Source organism: Daktulosphaira vitifoliae, unplaced genomic scaffold (assembly GCF_025091365.1).
Source record: "Daktulosphaira vitifoliae isolate Bord-2020 unplaced genomic scaffold, ASM2509136v1 Scaffold_3, whole genome shotgun sequence".
In the NCBI taxonomy this organism is placed as follows: domain Eukaryota; kingdom Metazoa; phylum Arthropoda; class Insecta; order Hemiptera; family Phylloxeridae; genus Daktulosphaira; species Daktulosphaira vitifoliae.
In genome coordinates, this window is record NW_026099574.1 from 28,636,732 (window position 1) to 28,660,899 (window position 24,168).

The 24,168-nt window shown below is 31.1% G+C and overlaps 4 protein-coding genes across 8 annotated transcripts; 2 read left to right on the plus strand and 2 right to left on the minus strand.

Annotated features, from left to right (window-relative positions):
• The first annotated feature begins 581 nt into the window (after window positions 1-581).
• LOC126900829 (protein held out wings) lies at window positions 582-15,998 on the plus strand. Of its 4 annotated transcripts, none has more exons than XM_050676802.1 (8): window positions 582-1,193; window positions 7,741-7,874; window positions 11,260-11,376; window positions 11,572-11,712; window positions 11,782-11,881; window positions 11,947-12,288; window positions 13,765-13,920; window positions 14,750-15,998. In XM_050676802.1, exons 1-7 carry the CDS (start codon window positions 1,061-1,063, stop codon window positions 13,875-13,877), a joined length of 1,080 nt encoding a protein of 359 aa, XP_050532759.1. In that variant the 5' UTR covers window positions 582-1,060; the 3' UTR covers window positions 13,878-13,920; window positions 14,750-15,998. The 4 variants fall into 4 exon arrangements, with proteins under 4 accessions (XP_050532759.1, XP_050532760.1, XP_050532762.1 ...); XM_050676803.1 differs by having other exon boundaries at window positions 13,768-13,920; XM_050676805.1 differs by having other exon boundaries at window positions 12,601-15,998.
• A 1,313-nt stretch (window positions 15,999-17,311) lies between these two features.
• LOC126900828 (RING finger protein 37) lies at window positions 17,312-19,244 on the minus strand. Its single transcript, XM_050676801.1, has 2 exons — window positions 19,073-19,244; window positions 17,312-19,009 (listed from the first exon to the last, which is right to left on the minus strand). Exons 1-2 carry the CDS (start codon window positions 19,073-19,075, stop codon window positions 17,903-17,905), a joined length of 1,110 nt encoding a protein of 369 aa, XP_050532758.1. The 5' UTR covers window positions 19,076-19,244; the 3' UTR covers window positions 17,312-17,902.
• Window positions 19,245-19,350: 106 nt separating this feature from the next.
• LOC126900824 (COP9 signalosome complex subunit 4) lies at window positions 19,351-21,946 on the plus strand. The gene is made up of 9 exons (XM_050676796.1): window positions 19,351-19,593; window positions 19,662-19,741; window positions 19,831-19,952; window positions 20,594-20,730; window positions 20,792-20,906; window positions 20,965-21,154; window positions 21,217-21,387; window positions 21,445-21,645; window positions 21,703-21,946. Exons 1-9 carry the CDS (start codon window positions 19,511-19,513, stop codon window positions 21,840-21,842), a joined length of 1,239 nt encoding a protein of 412 aa, XP_050532753.1. The 5' UTR covers window positions 19,351-19,510; the 3' UTR covers window positions 21,843-21,946.
• LOC126900833 (voltage-dependent anion-selective channel-like) lies at window positions 21,824-24,098 on the minus strand. 2 transcript variants are annotated; one of them, XM_050676808.1, is made up of 7 exons: window positions 23,933-24,098; window positions 23,587-23,805; window positions 22,792-22,909; window positions 22,608-22,726; window positions 22,429-22,537; window positions 22,161-22,369; window positions 21,824-22,099 (listed from the first exon to the last, which is right to left on the minus strand). In XM_050676808.1, exons 2-7 carry the CDS (start codon window positions 23,783-23,785, stop codon window positions 22,008-22,010), a joined length of 846 nt encoding a protein of 281 aa, XP_050532765.1. In that variant the 5' UTR covers window positions 23,786-23,805; window positions 23,933-24,098; the 3' UTR covers window positions 21,824-22,007. The 2 variants fall into 2 exon arrangements, with proteins under 2 accessions (XP_050532765.1, XP_050532766.1); XM_050676809.1 differs by having other exon boundaries at window positions 23,908-24,029.
• Window positions 24,099-24,168: the final 70 nt, after the last annotated feature.

The following is a 24,168-nucleotide window of genomic DNA, read 5'->3' on the forward strand; positions in this document are numbered from 1 at the left end:
ACGATCAACAATTCTGAAATATGTTTTTAACTCATATCATTTAGGTTTTTTTTTAATTTTAGAGCGGTATTAATAATTAGTCCAATTCAATGTGCGTCCAGCTTATTAAACCACCAACACCGTTAACTGTTTTATGCCCATGTACGGAGTATGTACAATATTCATAATAACTACAATTGACTCATCCTATTAATTTTATCCACGGTGGATTAAACTCGTATACAATTTTCTTTGGGCTTGGTTTCCTCGCGTTTTTGTTGGTCTTTGTCTTTTAGAACAGATATACAGGAAAGACGTAATCGGTATCCCCTCCCCTTACGACTTAGTCCAGCAATAGCAGCCGCCCCACAAGATTACAAATGGCGTTTGTATTGTCCGTCGAAAGAATAATAATTTATTACAATATATTATTATTAATTATTTATTATCGATATTATTATTCTTATTATTATAAAATACGAACAAGTGCGGCTATTCTTGTCTGGTGGTTCTGTTTTTCTCCGATGCGCTGGTCGCGGCAGTAGTGACTTTTTGACGCATGCGCGCACTGATAAACGTCTACCGACCTACGAGCCGCGCCGAGGTTAGTTTAAAAGAGCACTCGTCATCGTGTGCGCAGTCCAATACGCGTCCGCAGTTCGTATAAGAAAAATTCATAGTATTTTTTTAGTTAATAATTTATGTAATAAAAAATAACCAACATACAATCTGCTTCCTTTCGTCGTCCTGATCGACCGTTTACACGGTGTCAACGAGTGCGACGCGTTGTTCGGCCGATAACAGTGTTAACTTTAGTAATAACAATAGTTTTTCATTTAACAACTAGCTAATTTTGTACGTGTCTACAGCATATTCATTTGTGAATTTAACAATCGTAATTTGAATATATACCAACAAAAATGTTAATCTCGAGTCTTGCAGTATTATAATTTTACGGTATTAATTGTAAACAAAAGAAATTACTCGCAAGGACGTGCGGCTCAAGCTCCAACGTAGTCTTTGAACGCGAAGTGGGTACCAAACATAGTTGTTGTCTTACAGAAGAGGCGACTGCTTACTAATGAAAATGACGGAAATGACTGCGGTGAACACGCAAAGCATCGCCGACTACTTGGCGCAGTTGCTCAAAGATCGCAAGCAGATCGCGGCGTTCCCCAACATGTTTATGCACGTGGAGAGGCTAATTGACGAAGGTACGATGTTAATAAAATAGTAATTATGTATTGTTTGAAAAAATCAATTATTGTCGATTACTCGTTTGTTGTTAATGGTCGATTTTGTCGGTTTTTTTGGTCTTGGAGCAACGTAAAATCTAAAATGTCATTCAACCTAAATTCGTGGTAAATAATACGAATTTAAGTGTATTTATTTTATCACTGTATTACTAGACGCGTGCGCGTCCATGATAAGGCGATCCTCAGCTGATTTCAGTCGGTTTTCGCCTAAACTCATTTCTAGGTCGGATTTCCACAACCGTTCGTAATTGTGCATGCGATGTAGCGCCCGTTGCTGGTCAAAACCCGTTCCCCACACTGTATGTGCTCGTTAACTTGTTTAGTTATTATCAATTATGTCGACGATCTTGTGTACTCTCAATTTTATAAAAACGAAAATTTAAACATTTCAAATACTCGTTGTTAACCGATTATGGAAAGGGTTTGTCGTCGACGATGATATGAAGTATGTTGAATGTTTTAAGTATAGTGCGCGCGCGTTTGAAGGCCGAGCCAAAGACGTTGCCATTTAACACTATGTATAAATGTACTGTGTTCAAGTTGAGTATTTTGATTGTAACGAGTGTGTATGTGCTCACGGGTTTGGTTTCACGACCGGAATGTGACCGTCGCCGCCATCCCACGTGCTCTACAGGTGCCGCCGCCTGTGCACCTGTGCGCAGGGTTCATTGCGGAGGGCTTGGGCGTCGCGAGAACCCGCTCAGAGTCGGCGCAGTCAGATAGTTGCCTTGGCCCGTCCCTTAATCCATCCCCCTGGACTTTATACCAACGTTCTCGAGTCATTCCCTGTAGGGTTTTCTGCACACATGTGTACGGTGTTGCGCAACAAGTGGATGTCGGCGCACCCACCCCACGCTTACTGGTAATCACCATTGTTGCGGTTAAATAAAAAAAAACCGACGGGAATGCGCGTGTTTTTTTTTTTTAACACACACTAGTTGTATTATTATTGTTTTATTTTTACGGTCGGCTTCTTCAAAATTGTTGCGTAGACAAATAATAAAACAAGCAGTTTGTCTAAAGTAACATTTTACTGTTGAAAGTAACAATCATTTTCGATGATCTAATCAACATGTTTGTCCTTGTTGGCTGCGACTTGCGCTTCGTCGTCACCGTCGCCGGCGTTCGCGTCATGTGTGCATTTTTATTAGAAAAAAAAAAAAAAAGCGATAGGCTTAGGCCGTCGTCAATGTATATTCGTAACTTTTTTTCCTGTGCATCATCAGCCGTGAGAAAACTAAACGTACTGGCGATAAGGAAGTAAACGACCGCATAAAATACAATAATGTTATAGATATTGAAATTGTTGTAACAAATTAGTATATGTTAAATAAAAATAGCGAGTACGGAATATTTTTTTAATCACTGCAAAGTTAATGCCCGTTGTTTACTATTGTCTTGCATAATATTACATTACAATGCAATGATACGATGGGGCGGAACCAAAACGCCTTTGCCACGCCGGCACCTAAACGCGGAAACCGTGATAAGGAAAATAATTTTTTCATGGGCCTGTTTCCTAACTTCTTCTATTATTTAATTTTCGACGTTTATTTTTTACAATGTTGCGTTTATTAATCATATGCCCAACTAATTCTAGTCGAATCACGTCTCGTTATTGGCGATTATTTTCATGATTAATTTGCTTTGTTAGTTTTTACTGTTATTTTTATGTAGAAAGTCGCTCATAATTGTTCTTTCTTTATATACTTCAGTGCTGTGTTTCAGTGCATCCCAATGCATATCAATTAATTAAAACCCTTCGGCATTTAATCGTTATTGTATAACATTTACACTCATCATTATTTTCTCGACAAAAATTATTATCAATGTTAATATTTGTTTCATATCCGAATTTTAAGTAGAAAAATATTCTTCGTGTCATATTTTTAGNTTCCTAATTCTAAGTAGAAAAATATTCTCCGTGTCATATTTTTAGTCATATAAAAGCAAACTATTTGTACTTGTATTAATAAAGAGAGTTTATCCCCTTTACAGTGATAAAATGTTAGCACGTGTATATGATACGTCGTGTTTCATATTATTTCATTTATAACTAAAAAAAAATATTGTAAAGTCTAACTAGTGTGTGTACTTATATTCAGGTGTTTTGGTATTGAACTTGTGTGGTAGTATTTATTTTTTCTTACATAAGACCTTATTCGATTTCAGATTTAATACTTAAAACAACGTTGTTAATGACATGTTTTTGATAATTATTCTGCTGTCAAAAGTCTTTTTTTTTGGGCTCGGCAAATATTGTGAGAAAATCTATTGACTGATTTTGCGTTACTTTTAGTGCAGTTAAAAAGTAATTAGCAAAACACCAATACTGGTTGTTCGTGTTTTCGCCGGTTGTGTATGGAGCGAAAGCGGCTACTACATCTGTTAAAAAACGATTTGTCCTGATGACCATTTACTACCACATTTTATAATATATATTTTTTCATTTCGACCAAATCTCTGTGAAAATGTCTTGTACGGGTAGCAGCAGGTACTTTCCTCGTGGTTTCCTTCTCCCAGTATGTTAACTGTGTACTAATGGATGTTCGTTTCGTTATGGGTCATCGCACTGACCTCAAGGAGTGCAATCGTGTCAAACTCAACAGGTGTGCGGTGTCGGAAGTTGCGAAAGCGCCGCCTGCCATAGTTGATATAATTTTACTATGATGTTATACTTAACATGCCTAAACCCTTTGGCGCCGACCTACATGGAAACCGTCGATCCGATCCTCCTCTTTTCCGCTAGCCCATTGCAAGTAATTCATTCGCCCTTGGCCGTTATGTACCAGAGAAATTAAACCCTACTCTAATTACTGTTGTTTGTCGTCGTCAATGTTTAGCACCCGCAGCGGAATACTCCGGTACACTAATAACAACAGCTGGTTACGTCAATTCATATTGTTTTACATTAAATAGTTATGATTCTACTTAAGGACCGTTTGTCATAAACATTCAAAATGATATTACTGTGAAAAATTACATGGTTATTGCAACTGCATGTATTCGTCCATCGTTGTTAGTGCGGTCGCCGTCTAACTGACCTGTATTACTATGTATGGATGCGGTTTGAAAGTTCCTGTCGTCCGCCACCGACAGATCATTGATGCTTTCACATTGTTCGTGTGTTTGTAAAAGAGAAGGGGAATATGTTAAACGGAGTACTGAAGGGGCTCCAGTTTTCACATTTGCTAAATTTTTAACTAATCATCTCTTTGGACATGACGATGTCCGTCTTTTTTCTGTTGTATTTGCAAGTTATGCGTATAAGTTCAAGCGAAGTACTGATATTATTTATTTATTTGAAAATGTTGGATTGTAATGGGTTTTACGGGTATATGATTATTTTACTTAGGATAAACTCGTCTGGGCTTAATATCGTGACTCTCATGCCTAATAAGGGGCTGGTCGTTTAGAGTTTATGAAAAACGTATTGTAGTGGCAGGCCGTTGTTGTCGCCATTGGAAATCGCCTCTACAAAACCGGAATACGTTGTATCGGGTCTATAGTTCTCCCTCTTTTTTTTAACTAACGACGAGAAACAAAACTCGGATATTATGTGTGTCCAACATATATTTTATCTTAGAGTTGAAATTTGCGTTTTGTTATTATAGCGAAAACTACTCGATATTTTGGCAAATGAGAATTTTATTTACTAGTTCCTGTTTACTTTACAACGAAAACACTAGAGACTTTATCCTTTGTGTTGGAAAAACTGGAATGATGTAATTAAGTTGACATATAAACAATAATTAATTGAGTTATAGTCCAAATTATATATAAAAAAAAAAAAAAATTATTTAAAAAACTGACGTAGTGTTAAAATAATATATATATATATATATATTTGGTTGGTATTTTATTATTAGGTACTATTTTTGTGTCCGACATATTTGTTCTCACTCGTGTCTAATAAATTACTACAACTATATTTTGTTCGTGCAATTTGTCAATAGCGGCCAGCTAACAGTATCGTAATAGTTAATTAATCGTCGGGTCATGTGGTTTCGGGAGACAAACGTCGTCTTTAGAGTCCCCACCAACAGGCGTCGGCCTCAATATTTTTTAATGGACGTTGTTTCACGTGACAATTGGCGGCGGGTGGAAAATGGATTTGTAAAAACTCTGGCCCTGACGACAATCGTTTTTCGAACGGCACAAGGTTGTGTAAAAATAGTAATATTCATAATCGTATTAAGATCGTGGACTGTATCCCGTGTCAGAGGACTTCCACGTCTTATGTTACTCGAATTATTTTTACATTATATTCTATCTATGGGTTAGTTTCGTAACACAGAAATAAAAACAATCTTCAGTTTGAAGGAACGGGAGAAATTGTGTATAGCTACGTGGTGTACAAATATAGAAAGAAGTCAAAATGGCCGTCACGAAGCAGATGCCAAGTGCATCGGGTCTATTCTTGGACCTGGCGTCTGCAATAAGCGCGTGTTTTTTCGCTCCCCTTCAAAGGATTAACGCTATGGTTTGTAGATTTATTTTTTACTCGAGTAAATATTGCTCGCCCCGACCAAAGATAACAATTATTTGTGCAGCCATCAAACGTTATTGCCGCCCGCATACGGAATTTGTAGAAATTATGCTCTTATGAAGATCGATTAAGGGATGAGGGTTGATGTTCGTCGCCGATGCGTGCGGGACAATGCGTGTAGTCGTCGAATCAATTTCACATTATCTCGTAATTAGGTAATTCGTGTCGGCCAATTTTCTCGACGGGCTAGTAGTATCGCTAATAAGCGATGACTGATAGGAGTTACGCTCGAATTGGTTATTGCAGACACACCGAAGAGAACGATGTGGTGAACCGTACAGAGTACGGTGTACGTATGTATATCGTACTACATGTAATATAATAGAAGATCTCGTGTCATTCCGACTAAAATAATATATGACTTGTTGGTTACTGTCGTCTGCGCGTATTGTTTTACCGGTAATAGTTGTCTGATCCGATGTCCCCTCTAGTTTGAAGAAATTACCGTTGTTGACCTCTTCTTTCTGCAGTAGATTTTCTGCACAAATGAAAATATGATTAAACAGTGTCGATGCATCAAAAATTATACTATGAATTACGACGATATCATTTATCGCGGCGGTACCGAAATAACTGCTAAAGTCAACGATTAAACCTTTAAAAAACTAACGCGAATCTACTAATGTGAAATATGCGACTCATCTGACACGAGCGTCGTCGTCAAGCCGACTACTATTGCTAGAGGTGGAAAAACAATGCATTCGTGTTGGTTTTGTAGGTTGTCTGGTTTCGTGTGGATTCTGTTTATTAAAGAGTTACATATAGACTCCGCCGAAGTTATTTTTCAAAAATAACTCGTTTGTACTCGTCGTCCCCGCGGGCGTTTTGATTTTCTCCTGTTATTGTTTATTTTTAAGAAAAAAAGGGTTTTATAAGAAAGGACCTTGGACGCGTCTCGCCCCTCTCGCGCACCGTCCGGGTTACGGTGAAACCGGTTTGTAAAATCAATTCTTTCAGTGATGGAATCTCCCCGAGTGCTGTTCTGCTATTGCCATCGCCGCGATAATAAAGCACGTCGTCGACTAGACGCGCACTGTTGTTTGAAAAAGTCAAACTCGATTTACAATTTTGATGCCATTGAGCACGTGGGTGTGCTTGTAGTCCGTCAATCTGTGGCCTCTAACCAAGTCGTTGTTGTTTCGACTAAAACAATTCGATATTGCATTACAGCAGTGTAATGATGTGTAGTATTAATAATAATGTTATATTTGTGCGTGGGACCGCACCCGTGTATGGGTAATGCGTACGGAAAGGAAGTCGAGCCTTTGTGTGATTCGAGGATTATTATAGCGGCGTTTTGTCGCTTACACGTGGAGGAGAAAGAGGAGCGGCGGTTGCGTTACGGTCGGTGGCGCATCAGCGTCGCCGCCGCCGTTGCTCTTCTCAATACGCCCACTAGAGTGTACCCTCTCTCTACGCCCAAACTAAATTCTCCACGCCTCGGTCGTATCGGTTTCGAAAGAAGTTTTATTATTAAAAAACAATTACGAGTGCCATCAATTTGATGTGACCAATATTTACCGGTTGGCGATTAGGTCATTCGACTATTGTGAATCCTTTGCATGCGGGCCAGAGCATTTATGCTGGAAACGTCGGCTAGTAAATAATTCGATATGTACTACAGGAATAACGTCGTTTTGAGACGAAATTTCGCCTTTTATGGAACGGAATGAAACGTTTTTTTCGATTGTTTCAAAATTTCGAATTAGTCATATTTATTTAATAAGTAACGACGACTGCACAATTAGTTGGAGCTTTGTCATTTACCGCTCAAAAATCGTTTACACTGACCATGTGTTTTTCGGTGACGAGTAAAAGGCGTCGTGTCTAGATAATCGTCCGACGACGATGACACTTTTTGTGCGCATATTGTTGTTTTTTGAAAGAAAAGTCTTTCGAATTTATTAATTTACACAGATATTTTTAAATAACAATTTATCAAAATATTTTTTTCAGAAATTACCAAAGTCCGAGCCAGCCTGTTCGAAGTGAACGGCGTCAAAAAAGAACCACTGGTATTACCGGAACCGGATGGCACGCCTGTTACCATTACCGAAAAAGTGTTCGTGCCGGTTAAGGATCATCCAGAGGTAAGTCGCATCCGAAAGACGTTTTTAAAAATAATCCGTTTCATACAGTAATACGTACGGTCGTGTGAGGAAATGAATGACACGCGTTAAAAATAGAAAAAACTTGTCCCGCTGCCTCCCACACGTCCCGCGGTCGTGCCAAATGCCGTGTTTCCTTCTCTGCGAGTATCGCATGTCCCTCGTGGATCCGATCCAACACTTTCGGGTGCGCTACAGTAAATATCGTGTAGTTTGGTTTTGGGCGTAGCGCATTTAAATGTGGTGCATGTCACGTAAACATTTTAAACGGAGGGATCAACTGTCGCGCGCACTAGGATACCGTGCCATTATAGTGGACATTGTTCAAACGTGTGTAACACTATTAAAACCAGCAGCAACCTTGTCGTCGAACGAGTATTGCTACTGAGATACCGTTGCGTATGCAATATCGCATGAGGAGGACGTTGTGCTGACCGTATTGGTTTTCTGGCTTTTTTTGAATGCCTTCTCGTGTATCTGTTAAGTGTTGAGACCTTGGCTAAGGAAACATAATAATTTTCGTTCTCCGCGTGTGAGTTTAATTTAACACACATGCCGTTCCACAGCGATCCTCTCGTACGCACACATACACGTAATGCATGTACACCGCATGTGTGTATTTCCTGTCGACGATCAACGATGCAGACCCTTATCCCCCCCAGCAAGTCGTTAATAGTTACTGAACTACCCCTCGTCGGTACCTGTTAACCGAATCGTAAGGCCCTTAAACATGTGTGTGTTTGTGTACAAATCTGGAAGAGCGATGTTGTTCGAGGAGTTGGCCTTACATTTTTAGGGCTTAAACGAAATGTCGAGAATTATTTGTTTACACTTCATTTTGAAAATATTGTCCTTGGAGAAATATTATTTCCATGTATATGACGAAATGTCGAAGCCTATAAATTTTGCCCCCCTCCACTATTTGCTCATTCAATACTGAAACGGTTTCTCGTTCGTAAAGCGTAATAGTTTATTGATATAAATTAATGGTTGCCTCACGACCACTTAACTTTTTTACTCGAACAATGGTACTTTTATTTTGTCAATGTGAATTTGTCCCATGGTTTTAGTGCTTATTTAACGACACGGCTCTTCTTCGAGTACTCGCAATACATATTCATGATAGAAATCGTTTATGAGTCTCAGTTGTTTAAGGCGAAATAGAGATGACATTTTTTTGGTTGTTAATCGTCGGCAAAAAAGCGTTGATAAATTTTTATTCTGACATCTTTGAAGGTTACGTTGTTGTTAAATCCGCAGAGTTGTTGATGTGAGTCATACCCGTATGTGCCAATTTATCGACTATGGCGGAGTTTGATGAAATATTTCTTAAATGATTTAATCATTTGGCGCTTTTCCTCCTCTTGTTGATTTATTGTAACGAGATGAAAACAACTAACAAAGCATTTTAACAGTCCATAAATGTGTTTGACTTTTGGGTAAATTAAAAATTATTGCTGTTTAATCGAAAGTCTAACGTAAAATAACAGTAACGCAGTCTGTATAATTGTAATTGAATGGGATGGTCTTATCGGTGTGGCAAAAGAAGTCGTTTACGCATCCGGACGACCGTGTATGCCCATTAATGGACACTAGGGGATACAACTTTTTTTCATACTAATCGAAATCTACCATTTTTAATGATTACCCACACGGGTGAGGTGACCAATCGTAGCTGTTACGTGCACGAATATAGTCAGGAAAAAAAGTGTTATTAATTAAGGAAGAAAGAGAGAGGTGCCGATTATATTTTACGAAATTGTCGCTCTAGAAAATATCGTCGACAGAATGTGCGATGGCGTTTCCAAAACCAGAGATCCCACGCTATTAGATTTCCATACCACTGACAGTGCTATCAAATACACATTTGTATATCATGTTTTATAATAACGAATATTATTTTGGTCGTGTAAAAAATCATCGCTGTCCCCACATATGAATATTGTACAGAAATGTTAAAGAACGTGCCAGAGAAAACGCGACAGCGGCGGCCACCGGAGGATAGACCATATGGTTGCGCGGGTTCTTTTTTAGGATCGTGACAACGCTGAATATGGCCAACCGGCTATGGCAAATGGCGGCGCCCTCGCACTCTCTACCGTTTCCTTTGCTCACCGATGTATTTACAACGCGCAATCGGTGCCGTTTTTTTCATCTTTTGTTATCATTTCATTTTTTCACCGCCTTTTTCCGTAATGAGACGAATATTTCATATAAAACGCATAAACATTCATCGCATATGGCGACAGAATCTGTGTTCGTTCTTAATTTGCATGTTGTTATTAATATATGACAGACCGCATGCATGACTCGTGAGTGTAAGAGTGACTGCGATTAATCCTTTTCTGGAATCGTCGTGTTTACTGTTGTTCTTGGTTGGGCGTTTTACTTGGACCAACTTAATAGTCGACCATTCATTAACTCTGTCGCTATTAGCCTGTTATGTGCAGCTGTTATGATTTATTTCTTGCTGCTTTTGCTCGTTATTGTGAATTATTATGATTATACTAATTAAAATTTGAACTCGATGAGACAAGTAGGTCGTCGCTAAAAAAAAAAAAGCTATTTAGGTGTTTGTTTTTTTTTTTGGTGACCAACCAAACAGCCTTGTTTTTATAGAATGATTATTCAGTTACTCTTATTTTTATATATATATTTATATAATATTTCTTTGTATATAGTTCTTTTAATAATTAAAATTTAATCAACATTATTTTTAAACATTTTATATAAAATATTCAAACAAATTTTGACAGGTGAACTTTTTTTAGTTTACAAACCTTTTATTGGAAAATAGTCATTTCAGAATATAATTATTAATTTTTTCTAATTATCTTGACGAAAAATAACCTGTAAATATGATTATCAGTATAATCATATGATGATTTGTTTAAATTTTGTAAAAAAATTACTAATACACGTCCATTTAAAATATATATGTATAATATATAAGTGGTGTTCGCACGTGCTGAGCATTTTGTTTATAATTCAAATTGTAAAATAAAACTCAAAAATATTTTCTTTACTTTATATAATACATACATATATATATATATAATGATCACTCGAGAATGTCGGGTATTGTTGAAATGATTAGTTTTATCAGCGATATGGAAAGCTTATATTACACGGACTCGAATATATTTGTGTTTCTCTTATAAACTGAAATCAATTGTAATAAATGTCGTTTTACAAAATGTGTGTAATAAAAACAAGAGATTTTTAAATAAAGGTTAATTACCAAATTCAAACCTCGTGTGCGCGATGATTTTGATAATATATTATTATGGCGAATTCGTTTTTGTTATTCAATTGAGAGTGTAATATGTTCATAGCAATTTTTTAAATAAATTTTTATATTTTTTAGTTCAATTTTGTGGGAAGAATTTTGGGACCGCGTGGTATGACCGCTAAACAGCTCGAGTTAGAAACAGGATGCAAAATCATGGTTCGTGGAAAAGGTTCCATGCGCGACAAAAAAAAGGTATTCAACGGTTAAATAATTAACATCCACTGTTAAATAGTTAAATTAAACTTATTATTTTTTGTATAAAACAATTTTTTTTAATTGCTAACAATTGGGCTATTTTGTAACAGAGCTGTAAGTACTCACTATTAGTAAGAAAATAATTGATTGTTATGTTTGTTGCATTTATTTAAATTGAATTTTTTCTTTAAGGAGGAACAAAATCGAGGTAAACCCAACTGGGAACATCTCAGTGAAGAGCTGCATGTTTTAATTTCTGTTGAAGATACTGAAAATCGCGCTAAGCTCAAATTAAAAAGAGCTATTGATGAAGTTAAAAGGCTATTGATACCAGTAAGTTCATTAATCTGTTTGTTCAATATTTAAATAAATTTGCCTTAAAACGTTTTTATTGTGTTTTAGGCTGATGGTGAAGATGAATTGAAAAAACGACAACTCATGGAACTTGCCATAATTAATGGAACATACAGAGATTCAAACGCCAAAGCTTTAGCTGCAGCTGGTAAATATTAAATTTGAAAACTACTTTTTGTTTTTTATTAAATAATGCTTGATTTTTATTTTTAGCTTGTGATGAGGAATGGCGAAGAATGGCTGTTGCAGCAGCAGCTGAAACACAGCGATTATTGTCGCCTCATGGAATGGGTGGTTTAGCAACTACTCTACGTCCTCAAGCAGCTACTCCATTAGCTGCACCTCTTATATTATCTCCCCGTATACCTACTGCCATAACAACTACTGCTGGAAATCCAGGTGCACCTCAACTTTTATCTCCTGCTGACCATCATCATCATGCAGCAGCAGCTGCTGCTGCTGCTGGTCTTATCTATACTCCCTATGCTGATTATGCAAACTATGCGTTAGCAGGCTCTCCACTGATTACAGAATATACTCCTACCGATCACTCCGGTGCGTTATTGTTTGTTTGTTAACAAAAAATAATAATAACAATTAAGATAAATAAAGGTTGAATGCACTTGAGAGACTGAGGTTCATTATTCAGGACAGTATTCAAAATTATAATTAATAAAAATCCTCAATCAGAATACCACTGAACAAATAATTATTTTTTTCTTAATAAGACTGAAAAAATATATTAACTTTCAAACAATATTTAGAAGAAAAAATATCAGTAATCATTTGTTGTTTTTTTTACTTAAAGAATTATGTTCATGAGGTATTTTTTTTAATTTTAATTTATTTTTATGATTATATTAAAAGAATGTTCGACCAGATACATGCTAATGGTTCCAGAACTACAAGGGCTCACCTACCGCCACTGGCCAAATCAACGTTAGCCTATCATTCTTAATATTTGGCCATCCAACCCTTTTTATTTTTTTGTGAGGTGCTATCTTATTTATTATTTGTATAATCTTAGGAATTTATTTTATTTTGGTATTCCTTATTATTTATTATTACAATTATTTATTTTTTGTTTTGTTTTTTACTTCATTCTTTTTGCGCGCTTTTAAATCAATTTTATTATATAGCTTTAATATTTTTATATATACTTTTAAGTTAATTCTTAGTTTATATCTTTATTAAGTTAAGTTGTATCCCTTCTTTACCTCTGTTCTTTTGCGTTTAGGTAGATGTTTGTCTAACTCAACTAAATAAATTTTTCATATAAAACTAGGTGTGTACTAATAAATTTTAATATAATAATTAAATTTTTTTCACTTAGTAACACTCCTCAAGTACTTGCTAATGCAAAGAAATTAACCGTTGAAACTATTCTAATAGTGTTAATGACCACTTTTACTTATTTAGTAAATTAACTTTATTCCATGTAATGTGCATCATTTTTATTCTTAAATATCGTCAACTAACCGATGAACTACATATTTTTGAATTTATAGCAAAATAGAAAATAAGTGTGACTCTAACATAAATAATACATTTCTAACTATTATAAAAAATTACACCTTTAAGGATCAATATTAACACATTACTTGAGGGACCACAAAAACACCATTTAGGTTGTTTTACTTATTAAGAAGGACATACACTTATGACACCTAAAGTTCCTTATTGTTATAAGAATGAAATACCATGACAAATCAGTTTTTAAGAATTAATTTTATTGTTTTTATATTATATTGTACTGTTACTTTAAAAGTCATTAAAAAACCTGACACAGGCTGATTATTTTTATTTATGTTAAATTTTGTGATTATTTAGTACACATCTATGTTTATAAATGGTTATAGATATATTCTATGTATAAATATTTATGTATTTATATCATTATAATTATGTTTATTGTTTTTAATTTGTATGCATTGTATGGTGTGTCAATTGCTGTAAATGGAACCTGGATTTCTTAATATTATTATTCTACATTTTTGACTTTTTCAATAAACAAAAATAATGTGTTTATAGCAGGTGCAGCAGCCGCAGTTGCGGCAGCGGCTCAGGTCGCTAAACAAAGAAGGCATTTGACTCAGATCAGGGATCATCCATATCAGAGGGTTGGCACTTCGATTGTCAATTAAAAAATTATATACAAAATTTTAAAAAATTCTTTGAATTCTTAAGGTCAGTTGCTATTAGTTTTTTTATTTAGGTTATAGATCAATGGGGGCATTTAAGTGTTTACTCGAGTTTCAGTCCATGAATTTCTCACTATTTCAATTACCTCGTTTAAAAATTTATTTCTTGTTTAATTTTCTCTTGGTTGTGATATTTTTATTATTACTTGTGTAATTTATGTATGTATTTCTGTGTATGTGGGTATATATTATTGACTGTAAATAATACATACACACATGCCAATGTCACATATCTTCCTTATTTTGAGCATTAACTTTTTTACAAATTATTCATACTATAATATAATAAACGCAGACTTTGATAAAATAATTTTTCTTTAATCAATGATTCAGGTTTAGGTGCTACTTAAAATGTTTAGTTTTTGTAGATATAACCTAATTTAAGTATAATTTCATGTATTGTGTTCTAATATTGTATTTAACAGTTTTATTGCAGATAAATTACTATATTATAATGTCTAAATTTTTGGTGAAGGTAGTTGTGTATCAAAGATGCAGTAATATATTTTAATGTGTATTTCTTGAGTTTGCACTAGTATAATTGCATACAACTATTATTAGTAATAAATATCTTGTGCGCAAGCAAAATTCTTTTATTATTTATTTTACTCACTTAACGCTTTTTACACTCATGGTAGTAAAATTACACACTAATAAAATGTCAGAAACTATACATGGCAAAAACAATTTTTATGTTTGACACCAGCGTACTTATACTAATACAATAATAGAACATAATACTATAGCTGCTATTTAAATAAAAATATTTCAGTACTAACATGTTTTATTTTTATTTTTTATTTAACCTCAAAAAGGCTTGCGGAGATCTAACATACTGGACCTTTATTTTAACACCACAAAATGCAGCCTGCAGCCGAAGTGCGACGATTGCCGGACGGAACTATAATTAACAACTAAACAAATATCATTCTGCACTCATATACACTTTAAAATAAAATCGCAATGTTGCACATAGAATTATTTTCTAACCATTTATTCTGTCTGTCTAATAATTTTCGTATAATAATATTTGTTTTTATTTATATTATTATTTTTATTATTATTATAGTATTTAATATTGTTGAGAAATACTTCAGTTTAAAGACTAAATAGTAAATGGATATTTTTTTCGTTGAGTCATTTGCCTTTGAAATAATTATTAAATAATTATTAATAATTTCTGCATTCAGTTGACATAGGTATGTTATATGTTTACTTTGTCACTAGTCTTAGCATTTTTATTTATATTTCAAAATTGTGTTATGATTTAATAATGCAAGTGTACGACAATTAATAGTATATTATGTTGAACAAACTTTTTTTATCACTCTACTTATCAAGTTCATCTAGTTAGAATTGAATACAATATAATGAAGAAAACATTTTTTATTGATATTATTAATATTTATAAGATCTATTTAATGTAGCGTGCAATAAATGTTTTATTAAAAATTATTTAGACGGAAGTGTTCAGTATTAAATAAAATAAAAGTATAATATATTTATACCATGCCAGGTGCCAAAACCGACCCATGCCAGTTTGTTCTACATTAGTTTAAATAATATGTTTGTTTTTGTTATGAAATATTAAAGAATAAGATAAAATAATTTACAAAATTTATTTTGTTAGTAATAGATAAATTTATTAATCTATATTTATAAATATATTTATGAACTTGAAATGGCGTGTATAAATATTGATATTTATTAAAAATAAGTTTTTTTTTAAGATTTTTATAAGTACTTAAGAACCTTAAAACAGATGATTTTTAAGGGCTTTAATTACATTTTTTTGTTGATCGAATCTCAACGTCAAAATAGTCGTGTTTGTTTTTTTGTTATATCTTAGACATTTGTAGTAAATAAAAATAGGTATTAAATAAATGTATATTTATTAATATTAATACACTCAAATATTTTGAATTAAAATTTTAATGCTAGTTTTGTTTGTAGTTGACTATTGTCTACCAAAAAGTTTTATTGAATACAACCGAATTTGATGTATATCAGGCTATTGTGCCATAAGATGATTTTATTATAATAAATTATCTTTCTTAAAATATAGATTTATGTTATTATTGAATAAATATTATTTATCAAAATATACTGTATTATTAATTAAGAAATAAAGAAGACAGATATGTGTATTTGTTTAAAATATCTATAAACAACAATATCTCTTACTTTTTTTTTCTTTATAATTATGTGCATTTAAGTATATAATAGATGACATATATGCTTGAAACTGTGGAATTTAATTCAAAATTAAATTGTAGACCGTTATGTTGTTTATGATTAAACTTTAATCATTTAAATCAATATTATAAAACGTTTTGATGCAAATATACATCAAGAAAGTTGCATGAAAATTAGTTGAAGTTTGGGTTACATTTAAACTAAAAGGAAATCAAGATTTTTAAATAGACCATACTATAAGAGCACTTCTTAGTATAAAAAATTAAAAAGAACATATTTTATGATATAAAAATTGATAATTTTTACAAAAAAGTATGTTTCTATCTTAAAAGTTAATTTTTTATTTTTATTTAATTAAATTATGTAAGTGACAGTGGAGTAACTAATGGTCTTCTTTTTGGCTAATTATTACGATTAACAGTATAATATTTTGACATTAATAAGACAAGTAATATGTGATAAATCAAGAATCAAAAGAAAACGTCCTCATCATCTAAGCAATAATTCTGGCTACACCACTGTAACCATCTCGCATATTATTGTATATATAGTGTTCTAGTTTTTACAATAAAAAGTTTGACTTACAATACTTATTCTTCAGAACGTTATATTAAAATTATATAAAAAAAAGCTCAAATCAGCTGGGATTGTAAGAGTAATTTTTTTATATTTTTTTGTTAACGAATCAAATTTATAATAGTTTTTAAATTTTTGAGGGCAATGTTTCCTACTAAACAAAAATATAAGGATTGATAAAAAAAAATTTTTTTAAAAAAGACCTGTTTAAACCAAAAATAAGCAGTTTAAACCATTTTAAATAAGACTTATTTAAATTTTGAAATTTTTGGTGTTTAAAATGTAACAACCCTGATAAGTACTAACAGTTAAATATTTTTAATATTTTTTAATTTTAAATATTTCAAATCTTTTGATGAAATGATAATTGAAAATTTTTTTACAGTAAGATTTACAATAACAGACCAGTGTCGTAATTATGGTTTTGCACTTGTAGGTGAAGGAATTGCACAAGAAAAATTTGCATTTCCCTCTTAGAACAAAAAAAATTGTATCCTTGCTGTATAATTATTTTTGTAATAGGGGATAATACAACAATATCCACTCAGATTATGTTAGTAAATCTGACAAAAAAAAAAAGTTTTAATAAAAAAATAAAAACATCATAGTAAAACGTATAGCTTTCGCTTAACATATAATCTAAAAAGTAAAATAAATTGTCAATTCCTTAAATAAGATTCTAAAATTGATATTAAATAAAAAAATTGTATACAACAAAACATTTTTCATGACATAAATTCACTCAAAAGTGTATGTACTTTTATTATTGTTAAATAGTTTATCTAAAGTAATCAACACATACATGATAAAAAAATATTTTTTACTTTTATAATTATAAAATACATAATCTTTAAGGTAGAGCAATAAATTAAATTTTTATTTATATTAATAAAATTTCTCATATATTTTAACGGGTCGTTAATTTATTACCCCCGTGAAAAATGTGTATTTTACAAATGTTTTATCTACTTTTTAAAATATTTCTGTTGAAAAACTATATGATAAAGTCATAATCTTAGTATTTTCTTAATGAATCCTTGAACTGTCATATAATTAGTGAAGTTGAAATCATGTCACCCTCTTACATGATAAAATATTCAAACAATTTTTTCAGAGAACATTCCACTAAGTTAATATAATTCATTTGTAAAGCATTCATTTTTAATTATTAAATACCATGAATTATCATTATATATCTATGGCTGAAAATTGTACTTTTTTATTTGACTTTTATCAAATATTTTGCAACACACATTGCATTCAATTTTTTCTTGTAAACAATTTTTACATAAAATATGCTGACATAATAAATGATACAGATATTCTTCATTATGACATTTACTACATTGAACTTTAGGAAATTTTGTACACCTCTCAGTATAAAAATTAATACTATGTTTACCCAAAATTCGTGGAAGACTTTTAATAATTTCCTCGTCCGAGTGTTTTAGTATAAAAGCATCCATTCGTCCTTTTAGTTCTGGTACAGGTTTAGGCTTAAGTATGTCTGAAAATGGTATTCCAGTAAATGGGTCACTAGGTTTCCGTCCAAACATTATATCATTTTGTATGCACTTATCTATTGTAGATTGGTCAACATACTTTCCTGAAGGCAACACCATTGGATACATCATTACTTCATAAGTAATTGAGTCCAGAAAATCTTCAGGTATTGAAAAATGTTCAACATTTTTTTCTGATCTACATGAGAGTACAAGATTACTTTGAGTTAATAATTTGTTAGGAGTTTGGATAATTTTACAAGTTTCCCATTTTTTTATTAATTCTTGTTTAATATTTGTTGGCACAGAAGTTGAAAAAATACCCCAAATTTCAAGTTTACCAATAGCTGGAATAGAATTGGCTGTTTTAAAAATACGTAAAGTTAACTTTTTGGTAGATCTGAGGAGTCTACTAGCTGATATATTAAAGCAGCAAAAATCACAATTATTTCCATAAGAACTAAGATCAGTTTTGATATCATGAAATACTAAAAGATCTTTATCAGTAATTTTTGAACAAATACTTAGTAAACTGTCTTTACGATTAGACATTAATTGAATTCCAGTAGATTTTTGTCCCCCAACTCTTGTGTTAATTATTACGGATTTAATATCAAAAGTATAAGGAAATGTAATGGTTAAGCTAACTGGAGGCCTTATGAAAGTTTCACAAAGGAATCCTTTTTTTTGTAATTGAATATCTGAAGAAATAAGATTTTCCACAGAATAATCTTCATGTGATATACAGCTGCCATCCAATTGAATTTTAGAATTGAAAATTGGATCGCAAACATTCAAAAGCTGAAAATAAATTTAATGAAAATCTAAAATTTTAAGAATAAACAAAATATAAATAATATGTACCATAGTAAAAGTTTATTAATCAACCTAATGCCAAAATTAAAATTATCTCAAAATTTGTAAATATAAATATTTTAGAATTAACAATAGAATTAAATTTAATTATTAATAATTAAAAAAGAATAAAAATAATAATTTTTAGCACTTTTAGACAGATTTTTATGTAATTTAAATTAAAATTAAAATTTTTAATTTAATTAAAATTGAACATTTTCAAGATATAGATACCGATTTGATAAATATATTTTGATAATAATTTTTATCGTTTGTCTGATTACTTTTATAAATTCTGATACCGTATATGTTGTACCGGCCTATTTCCAATGCATTATAATTGCGTTAATTAATACATTCTTTGAAAAATTAATTTGAAGACATAAAAAATAAAAATTTTAAGTTTTAATTTCTATTTCTGGTGTCATAAGTGTTTGTTTTATTATTATGTCTCTTACTATTGCTCAAATACGCCAACACCTTAGTCATTTGTCTAATGCACAAGCTTCCCATAAAGATCAAGTAGATAAGTATGTGATGAAATATGAGTGAATTAACAATTTCCTATGTAAAAATCATGTTAATTATTGTATTATAGATATAGAAGTTTATTGAATAATGTACTGTCAAACACTGGTGATAACATAATTGAAGCATTAAAAGTATTTGTAGAAGCCAGTGAGTATATACTTCAAATTTAGTATTTATATTGTTGAAATAATTTTAATATTGATAGATTATAAAATTGAATATTGTACTGTTAATAGTTGTTAATGAAAATGTGAGTTTGGTTATATCTCGTCAAATATTGTCTGATGTCAGTACTCAATTATTACCTGATTTACCTGATGGACAATCTAAACAACTAGCTCATTTTACCTTAGAAAAAGTAAATTATTTTCAATATCCATTTATATTTATGTATATGTATTTTTGTTATAAGTAACAAATTTGTATTTTTGTATGAGGGATATAGAAGTTAATTGAATAGTATATAAATATAATAGTTTTTAAAGGAATTCTAGTCATAGTCTTACTTTTAAACTTTATTTTGTTTTATAATAAAAATGTATACTGCTTTTATTAGAATTAATAGGTAATCATTTATTTGATTGCTGATCAGATTTTGTATTTTTTTGTTACTAAAAAGGTTTATATTATGCCTTTAAAATTGTTAGGTTATCTTTCTTAGTACAAGTATTATATAACTTATATAACTAGATATTATAAATTAGATTGAGATGTTTTATTTTTTATCTAAAATTGTGCAACTTATTTTCTTTTATTTAAAATTCTTTCAATTTTTATTTTACTGCAGAATAATTACTAAAAATACAAGCTACATAATATTTTGATTGAATTACTATGTAAGACTGACATGCTTAATACTATTACTAATCTTGATAATTTTCTCAATTTTAATGTTTTGTAAAACACCGCAGTCTTCAATTTTGGTAGTCATTGCATGATTACTCGGTGGTTTACTGTGTAATCATTTTCTCTATATGTTTTATAGTTTTTTATTTTTAGATTCAACCTAGAGTTATTTCTTTTGAAGAGCAAGTTGCTAATGTTCGTCAACATTTAGCTTCTATTTATGAAAGAGAAAACAACTGGAAAGAAGCAGCATCTGTACTTGTTGGTATTCCTTTAGAAACTGGTCAAAAGTATTAATAAATATAAGCCTTTTAATGTAATTTTTATAACTATTCTAATTATTTTATTTAGAAAATATACAGTTGATTACAAGTTAGAAACTTATATGAAAATTGCTCGTTTATATTTAGAAGATGATGATCCGATGTTAGCAGAATCCTACATCAATAGGGCATCATTATTACAAGTAGAGTAATTAATAATTTAATATCTTTATAACCTATTAAGTTAATTTTTAATTGTAGACTGAATCAAAAAATGAAAAATTACAAATATGCTATAAAGTATGTTATGCTAGAGTCTTAGACTATAGACGAAAATTCATTGAAGCTGCTCAAAGATACAATGAATTATCTTATAAGACTATAATATCAGAAGAGGAACGCATGTCTGCTTTAAAAAATGCACTTATTTGTACAGTATTAGCATCTGCTGGTATGATCATATAATCAGTATTTATATTAAAAAAGGAAATTAATGATGCATCAATACTTTAGGTCAACAGCGTAGCCGTATGTTAGCTACATTATTTAAAGATGAAAGATGCCAGAGTTTACCAGAATTTTCCATACTTGAAAAAATGTACTTGGATCGCATTATTAGGCATTCTGAAATCATTCAACTTGATGCAATGCTTCAACCTCATCAAAAAGCTAAAACTGTTGATGGTAAACAAGTAGTTTTTAATAGAACAATTAAGATTATTAAATAATTTTTTTTTCTAGGATCCACTATATTGGATAGGGCCATAATAGAACATAATTTATTATCTGCTAGTAAACTTTATAAAAACATGAAAATTGAAGAACTAGGTCGACTATTAGGCATAGAACCTATTAAAGCAGAAAAAATTGCAGGGCAAATGATATCCGAAGGACGTATGGAAGGATCTATAGATCAAATTGAGTGTTATGTACATTTTAAATGTAAGTTTTAAATTGCATGACAAATTGCTTTGAAATTATTCTTTTATTTCTGTGTAGCTCAAAAATTACTTCCAACATGGGATAAAAAAATTGAAGCATTGTGTTACCATGTTAATCATATTATTGAACTGATGTCAGCAGACCCAGCAATTCGTGACTGGATGAATAAACACTTGAATGATCAAATGGCTTTTTAATTTAACAGAAAAATTTTAATTTTTTTTAAATATAACCATGTCCTAATATAAATAAATACACTGATTTTTTCTATTTTATAATAAAAAATATTCTTATGATTAAATTGAATTCCTAATTTTACTGACAATTAATTTTGTCTACAAGTTGAACAAATATTTAGTTCTTTATAATGCAAGTTCTAATCCGATTCCAAATTTGTGACCACCTTGGTTGAATGTACGACACTCGAACATACTTGCTAATGTTAATGTAACACCTACAACAAAAAAATATGAGTTTTTTTTTGTTGTAAAAATCATTAAAAAATAATGCCTAACCTTCTTTCACTTTAATTCCACTCCCCAAACACAATTGACTTTTATTGTTAATCTTAGCACGTAATTTAACATCACTATTCAGTTGATATTGAGTTCCTATTGCAAGAGATGAGTCATTACTCTCAGAAGACCATGATACTTGCAAACCTAAATCTGTCTTGTCACATAATTTTTGGAATATTGAGCCACCAAAAACTTTGCAATCATTTCTGTAATTTAGTAATATAAAATAAATTTAAGTACTAACAGAAAAATATATTTTACTTACACAGTTGTAGTAAAGACAAATTTTTTGGCAATATAGCTGAGAGCCAGATTATTAGATTGCAGTTCATTATCATTAGTATTATATTTTACATTATAACCAGCCAACCAACCTATGTTATGTAAAAATATAATTTTCCTTTATTTGTAACTTATTAAAAAAATAATTTTGATATTGTATACCATTGTAGGCAGCAACCCCTGATGCATTAATTAAAGGTTTTAATCCACGGAATTCAGTGTCTAAGTTAACTGAAACATAATCATTTTTAAACTCTGATTTCACTTTAACTGCTTTGGATCTACATAATAAAAGTTAAAATTATAATGTGTTTTATATTTTAATATAATTAAAATTTTAACTCACTGTTTTTTGCGATCAAACGTGCCATCAGCTACTAGTTTAACTCCGGGTAATAATCCGCTAATTGATGCTTCAGTTGTCATCACATCATTTGTATTCCATTTTTCAACAAAAGTGAGAACTGAAAAAAATTGGAAATTTCTAATGATTCAATTCTAAAAACAAGGGTATATAAAAAATCTATACTTAATTTTTTACATATTAAATGTATTCTAAATAATGGTGCAACCAGGAAGGGATGAGTGGTTTATAACCCACTAAAATAGTTTGTTAATCTTGAAATATAACAATTGTTAAATTATTAAATTAAGCACTTTTTTTTTATCATAAACCTAAATTTAAAATAATATTATGAAATATTCACAATATTTTTAAAATTAAAATACCCCACAAAAATAAATCCTGATTGTGACATTAGTTCTGAATTGATTACTATATTTTAGGAAAAAGAAAGTTCTAAATCTATTCTGATAAAGCCTAAAAAAACGTAAATGTTTTCAGCATCCTCGACTTGGGAAAAAAAATTATTTTTGTTTATAATTTCAATAGACAACAAAAAATTAATTTTTAAAATTAATCATAAATGATATATAAATACATTATACATAATTCAATTAGTTACACAATAGTTGCTTTCTAGGTACTAAACACTTGTTAATATATTTTACGTCTTATCATAAGTAGTAATATCCAAAGTTCATATCTTAGCACTGTACTTAGAACAAGTTATTATGAATATACTTCTAATCTGTCCTTGCTGTGAATTTTAATTGAAATTTTTAATAAAAGTTAACTTACGATACTTATTTTTGTTGATCACATATTTGGTTTCTAAATTAGCATTTACAGCACCAGATGCCAAGTGTTGTGTACCTCCGGCTTTGATTTCAACATTTTGGTTAGTTTTTAAATCTAATTTGAGTACATCAAAAACGTAACCATTATTGAATACATTTCGGGCATCCTTGCCGAGGTCGCTGAAAGATGGTGGAGTCATTTTCGATTTTAGAGTTTAATCTGTAAAATTAATTTGGTTTTATAATATTTCAGGAAAAAGCATGGTTGTATTATATCAATTAATAAAAGTAAAAATAAATCGAATCATTGTCACAAACTTACAGTATTTAATAATAAAATAACTTACATGAGTGTTATTAAAAGTAAGACAGGTGATGCTTACAGCAAAACAATAAATAAGTGAACAATTATAAAATCCGGACAAATCGAAGAAAATTAATCTCGTAAAGTGATGTAATATTCCAAGTACAAGACACAGGCGTCACCGGTGGCTGGTCACGTGATAAGGTATGGCAGAGAAAAAGTCTCTGCGTAGATTTTTGTTATTAAAAATATTAAATTTGTAGTCCAAAATGAAATATA

Excerpts from the sequence above, each read along its gene's own strand:
- LOC126900829 (XM_050676802.1), top strand. The coding sequence starts at position 1,061 with ATGAAAATGACGGAAATGACTGCGGTGAACACGCAAAGCATCGCCGAC. Across the intron at positions 1,194-7,740 it reads GGAGAGGCTAATTGACGAAG|AAATTACCAAAGTCCGAGCC; the intron begins GTACGATGTTAA and ends TATTTTTTTCAG. Across the intron at positions 11,377-11,571 it reads CCATGCGCGACAAAAAAAAG|GAGGAACAAAATCGAGGTAA; the intron begins GTATTCAACGGT and ends TTTTTCTTTAAG.
- LOC126900824 (XM_050676796.1), top strand. The coding sequence starts at position 19,511 with ATGTCTCTTACTATTGCTCAAATACGCCAACACCTTAGTCATTTGTCT. Across the intron at positions 20,907-20,964 it reads ATAGGGCATCATTATTACAA|ACTGAATCAAAAAATGAAAA; the intron begins GTAGAGTAATTA and ends TTTTAATTGTAG. Across the intron at positions 21,646-21,702 it reads GTGTTATGTACATTTTAAAT|CTCAAAAATTACTTCCAACA; the intron begins GTAAGTTTTAAA and ends ATTTCTGTGTAG.
- LOC126900833 (XM_050676808.1), bottom strand. The coding sequence starts at position 23,785 with ATGACTCCACCATCTTTCAGCGACCTCGGCAAGGATGCCCGAAATGTA. Across the intron at positions 22,370-22,428 it reads TTTGTCTTTACTACAACTGT|AAATGATTGCAAAGTTTTTG; the intron begins GTAAGTAAAATA and ends ACTAAATTACAG. Across the intron at positions 22,100-22,160 it reads TGGAATTAAAGTGAAAGAAG|GTGTTACATTAACATTAGCA; the intron begins GTTAGGCATTAT and ends TTTTTGTTGTAG.